The sequence below is a fragment of the Solanum lycopersicum genome, chromosome 3 (genome assembly GCF_036512215.1).
Source record: "Solanum lycopersicum chromosome 3, SLM_r2.1".
Classification (NCBI taxonomy): domain Eukaryota; kingdom Viridiplantae; phylum Streptophyta; class Magnoliopsida; order Solanales; family Solanaceae; genus Solanum; species Solanum lycopersicum.
This window is the reverse complement of record NC_090802.1, coordinates 16,610,452-16,616,840: the sequence shown is the minus strand read 5'-3', so window position 1 is coordinate 16,616,840 and position 6,389 is coordinate 16,610,452. Positions and strand designations below refer to the sequence as shown.

The 6,389-nt window shown below is 32.9% G+C and overlaps 1 protein-coding gene across 1 annotated transcript; it reads right to left on the bottom strand.

The window, feature by feature from the left end:
• Positions 1-3,057: 3,057 nt before the first annotated feature.
• On the bottom strand, positions 3,058-5,269 carry LOC138347746 (uncharacterized). Its single transcript, XM_069296057.1, has one exon. It carries the CDS (start codon positions 5,000-5,002, stop codon positions 3,989-3,991), a length of 1,014 nt encoding a protein of 337 aa, XP_069152158.1. The 5' UTR covers positions 5,003-5,269; the 3' UTR covers positions 3,058-3,988.
• Between the last annotated feature and the right edge of the window lie 1,120 nt (positions 5,270-6,389).

Sequence of the window (6,389 nt, the reverse complement as noted above, 5' to 3'; positions counted from 1 at the left end):
CAATCGACTGAGGCATAACATGAGTGTAACCAATCCATGAATAGAATGACATCGAAGTCTGCCATTTCTAACTTTACTAGATCTGCTGAGGTGACTTTCTGAGAAACTATAATAGGGAAATTTCTATATACCCATTTGGCTATAATTGGGTCACCAACTGGAGTGGACACTTAGAAGGGTTCTGAGAGAGTTTCTGGACTAATACTGATTTGGACTGCTATATGGAGTTACAAAAACACAAAGTCATGTCTATTGTCTTTCCATTGAGTGAACCATATGTGAGTCACATCCTTGAGTTCGTAAGATGCCAATCACAACTATTACTACCAGTTAATGACATCATACAAAACATTTTCTTGACTTCATCAAGGAACTTCGGTGGGTTCTTACAAACATGCGACCCTAAAAACTTTGACGGATTCATCCTAACGAAATCACAAACTCTGGCTGCTATTGATTGATCAATTAAATTAGTAGGAACTAAAACCTACTGATTGTTCTGGTTGGTCATACTCTTAGCCAAAAGCTGAATTAGTATTCTGAAACTCTGCATTTGAACTTTCTTATCTAGTACTAGAGGAAATGTGTTATCATTACGTGCATTAGCATTACATGCCTGAGCTCTTAAAGAAAGAATGATCTTAAGCGCACAACGTCAAGTTAGAATGGAATTTGATAATAACTTAAGCACGATAAGAGTAACAAGAAAGTGAAGTTTTTTCCTAAAATACTTCATAGCCTCCCTCTTATTTAGATGTGGTGCATTTCACATTCATGATAAGGAATCTACTTAGTGCGGCTTTTCAAACATCCTAGGACACTTAAACCTAGTGCTCTGATACCAAATTTTGTCATGCCCCGAGCTACCCCTGAGACGCGGACACAGAACCTAGGACCAAAAGTGATCCCAAGCTAACCCTGCTGGCATGATCATTATCATACTAAAGATAATAAACTGTTGCGGAAGCAAAATCGTACTTAAAATGAAAAGATGGGGAATACCCATATTCTATAACTGAGATATTTGAAAACAATGAGTTTAATACAAAAAAAAATTAACTCAATACTAAGATGAAATTAACAATGTCTTAAAATAGCCTCTAAACTAGACTACAAATACTGGGACAAGCCCCATCTAAAGCTAGCAAGAACTGAAACTAAATGACAAAAGACTGAAATGAAACTCATGACTGTTGTCCTCGGAGAATGAGGACTCACCATAGAATCTGCTGAATAGGAGATCAAAAAATTGATCTATGCGTGATCTAGATTATGAGAAACTAAACCTACATCATGAGAAGATGTAGCACACATATGCGTTAGTACGAAAGGTACTGAGCATGTAGGATAGAGTTAAGCTGAAATAAAACATAACTGAACAAGCACAAAAAAAAGTATAATAATCTTAATGTGATGTGCTGATTTTTGAGCTAACTGATACAAGGACCAATTTATAACATGCTTAAACTGAATACTGAATATACTGATAAATGTTCAATGTAGCGAGTTTCACCGAACTGTCGAAGGTACTAATAACTGATAATAAAACCACATGAGTTAAATGTGGAGTTCGATTTAAATGCCCCACCGATAGGACCCAATATACCATGCCAGAGGTATAAAGGCATGTTGGCGTGATAACTAAACTAATTGCCCACTAAGGGAACTTACAACCTACTTGACTAATAGTTTTGGGACTATTGGGTATGCTAAACCCTAGTCCAACTCGATATTATCCTAATCCAAATGAATTCTATAAATTAACTGATTATATCTAAATTTCTGTAAAATACTGGATAGCTCGAAACTAAACATGCAATGCAACAATTAATCTAGTAATTATGCATTTATAACTGAGGCATGTATATCTGAAGTGTGAATGATATGACCCAAAATGTGTAATTATAAAACTAAAGAAATAGAAAGCTAGGGTTCTTAAATTCATGCGATATTCTGAATAATAACATGATAATCTGATTTGGAACATATAACTAATAATTCATGAAGTTCTAACAAAGTTTAAGAAACCATAGGTTTAATAATGATAAGAGAATAAAGAACTTACTGAAACTAAAGCAACCCACTATACAAATCCCAAATACCTGGTGATGAAATCCACGAAAAAATACTTAAGTTTCGAGGCTGGAAGTGCTTGAGCTTGTGGCGTACTTGAACTAGGGTTCTTGATCTTTTTTCTTCTCTCTTGGGTCTAATTTTCAAAGTTTTGATTTAATGATTTGACTTGGATATATTTTAATCATTTTTCTAGGCTTAAACAGACTAAAATATGATGATTTATTGTCAAAACGATGCAACTTAGGATTTAAACATAGTGGGAAAAGTCATAAAGACCCCTAGAAAGGTTGTTGTCGTGCCTCGCGATGGCTAGGACTGACGGTCCATCATGGGCCCGACACCCCGTCATTGGGTCTGTAGTGAGGCCTTTACTAAAATGGGCATAACTTTTTACTCGGAGGTCTGATTTTAGCAAGGTTGGTGGATATGGATAAATAATTCAATTTTTGTCTAAGAGTATTATCATTTTAAGTTGACCCAACTACATTTCCCTTTAACTGGCTGCAAATTTTCCACCTACGGACAATAGGTCCACCTACGAACCATGCTGGTAATCCATAGCTCTTGTCACAGATTGGTTGAAGGGAGTCTTGATCAATGGTCACGGACTACGGACTGTCGTTTGACCTACGGACCGTAAGTCCGTCTGTCATCCAGGACATAACCAATTTTTCTAGGCTGAAATTTTTGGGAGATTCTGATCCCATCGATGGTTGTGCATGACGGACCGTGGTTCAGGTTACGGTCAATCATTGCCACAGTGGGTACCACCTGCAGATTTTTCTGAAAAACTTATTTTTGGTATTTTTTGGCTACGGGGTGTTACAGATTTGATCATGCCTAGACTTTGTCTCTATGTGACCATTATTATATTTCCATTAAAATGCATGAATGAGGAATTCAATTAAGTTAAATTGATTGATAACCATTGTCTAACATGTATATAGATTATGAATTATATGTAATGGATCCAATGCGGATCAAGGTTTGAAGATTAGATAGTATTGATGCATGTTCTCCTATCATCTGTAATTACTAATATAGTTCTATGTATCTCGACTCTATGGTAATTGGTTTATGAGTTGGTATAGGGTTAATTGTACTTTAGCTACTACATATAATAGATTATAATGATGAATTATGTGTTAGTATCCAATGTCGATTGATGCTTGAAGATTTGATTCCTAATTCGTCTCTATTGTAATCTATGATGCTCACTGTGACCTCGAGTTTATTGACAATTCTAGTAGGATCTCATCTACTCTATGATTTATTTAAGCTACTACCTTAGATTGATACTATTGATGAAATATTATTTATAATCCATGCAAGTGAAATTGGTTAATGGTCTATGTCCTTCTACTTTCTTTTGGGGGTGAAAGAGGATTTGTAAAGAAAGAGAAAATATTATAGAGAGGAGAAGATGATGGAAGATTGGTGGTTTTACTTATGAGGGGAAACCCTCTATTTATATACAACAATCTTACCTGCTTGGCCAAAAATGGCCGACACCTACTTTACACTTGGCCTTTTTACATTTGGCCGACGCTAAAAACAAAAAACTTAGTGGCCTATCTTTATTATTGGTCGACACACTTACTATTTACTTTAGGACTTTTATAATTGGCTTTTTAGAGCCAACACAACACGACAAAAATAAAACACTATTACTTTGTACATATGGCTGATATTCAGCCGACACAAAAAACAAAATACTTTGCTAAATACTTTTTTTTTATTCTAAAAGTACCTCAGGGATTATGTCATCCCCTTGGTTACATTTTGAACAAATATGGTCTAGGTATTTGTGCCCAGCTAGCTTGCAATATCTTGTCATTAGTTCTTCGGATATGAATCCTTGCTTTATTGCTCTAGTTGTTGGCGTAGCTTCTGGTTTTAACACGGACAAAATCTATTTTTGGACTTCTTCCATATCTTCTTGTCTTATTTCTCGCGAACTGGCATATATCATTAAGTGATCTCTAGCATAGTAGCTCCATATGGCGTTGGCTTGTAGATAGTTATTTGCTAGCTCTTGTATAATTATTGATAATCCAATTATCCTTTTATTGGCATAGAAACTGGGTATCTCAACTCTTGTTATCTCTTGCTGTTGGCCTATATCTTCTGGGATTATCATTTCCCGCGTTAGCCCAATTTTGACTATCTGGATCATTGGCTTTATTTCATCATAGAGTATCTCCGCTGGTGCTGTGTAGAATCTTATGAAAAATAAGTTTCCTTTTGTTATCTTTTTATATATTAAAAATGCTTTGTGGACCTCTGGGATTCCACTTATTTCTTCACCTTTATATGTATAGACTGTATTTAATAATCCATAGTTATAACAAGTTTTAACTAGGTTTGGATTAGTTTTTGGTTGTGGAATTAACTTGTTATATCCTTGTAGTTTTTGGGTTAGGTAGTCTTGGGTTTTTTCTAATGTCGTGGTAGATTTGTGTTTTTGATTAAAAAAGTTTTGTATCTTGTATAGGTTTTCAATATATGTTCGGGATATATGGTTATATGTTTTCTTCTCTTTATGCAGGCTAGTTGCATACGTAGAGGTTTGTGGTGCTGAAGTATCTATTATCTGTACCTTTGGAGTGAATGGTTTGGTAAATACGCTATTTAGGTTTGTGTTTTTTGGTGTAGGTTTCTCCATATCTCCTTTGCTTGTACCTGCAACATCAGTAATATCATGGGGTTTAAGGAGTTTCCCAACGTCTCCTTTTAGTTCTGGCTGTTTTTCGTCTGCCGAACAACGTAGCTCCGCATTTTTAGAGTCATGCTGCTGACTATTAGCTTTCAGATTTTGTACATCTGTCTCTATTTTTTCTATTTTCTGGCATAGGTTTTTCATTATTGCCAATAGATCTTTCATTGTATCTCTTTCTTGAGAGGTAGTCTGCAATAAGATTTTCATCAGTTTTAATAATCTTAATTGTAAATGTAAAATTCAATATATTTAATATTAATCTTCTTATCTCTTTTTTTGTAACTGAATCATCTATGTTTTTGGTTATCCACCACTTTACCTGTGTGTTATCTGTGCTCACAATAAATTTATTGTAAACTATATATGGTTCAAATGCTAACAAACATTTATATAATGCAAATAATTCTTTTCTATTTATTTCCCATTTTGCTTGTGCTTCAGTATATGATCCTGAGCAATACTTGCAATGGTTTTCTATCTTTTCTTTGTTATATTTATATTTTAGTACTCCTACATAAGTGTGGTCACATAAATCTGTTTCAATTATATATGTAAACGTTTTACTTTCATCAGGAAAATATAGTTTTGGTAATTTTTTGCATAATTTTTTGATATTTTTTATGTGTTCTTTGTCTTTGTTGTCAAAATGATATTCAACATCTTTTTTGAGTTTTTTGTATTGTGGTTTTAAATGTTCTGCTAGTTTTGATATGTATTCTCTTACTTGGTTTACTAATCCTAAGAATGATTTTAATTTCTTTTTTGTATCTATATTTTCATCAATAGATATTATTTTTTGTACTATATGAGTTTGCATTTTTATTCCATTTTTATCTATTTGTATTCCTAGAAATTCTATCTGTGGTTTCATAATTTCTGCTTTACTTTTACTTAAACTTTTACCTGAATGTTTAATTATATGTATAAATTTTTCTAATAATCTTATATGTTCATCTTGTGTTTTAGAATATAGTAATATATCATCTATATATACAACACAATTTTCTAACAGGTTAAAACAGTTATCCATAAAATGTTGGTATCTACCTGGTGCATTTTTATATCCAAATGGTAATACATTCCATTCATAGAATCCTTGCGGTACTGTGAATGCTGTTAATTGTTTAGATTCTTCTTCTAGTTTTAGATGGTAAAATCCTGATTTACAGTCAAATTTACTAAAATAATTATATCCTTGTATTTGTCCTATTTTTAGTATTTTATTTTGTATTGGATAGTTATATGTTTTAGTTTTGGAATTGAAATTTCTGTAGTCTATAACCATTCTACTTTTGCCTCTTTTTTGTTCACTATGTTTTATAACTATAAATGTTGGGCTTGTATGTTTACTATTACTTTCTTGTATATAATTTTTTTCTAGTAATTCATTTATACGTATTTTAAATTCTTGCAAATCATCAAAGTTGTATTTTAATGGTTTTTGTGTTATTATACTATTTTCATCTATTAATTCAATTTTTATTTTTGTTTTATGTTTTTCCCATCCTTGTAGAGGATCTTCATTATATAATTGCTCTAGTTGTTCATTAATTATTCTAACTTTGTCTACTGTAAATATAATGATTTCTAATTG

What these genes read in the sequence shown, in the direction of transcription:
- LOC138347746 (XM_069296057.1), bottom strand. Translation starts at nt 5,002, where the DNA reads ATGAAAATCTTATTGCAGACTACCTCTCAAGAAAGAGATACAATGAAA.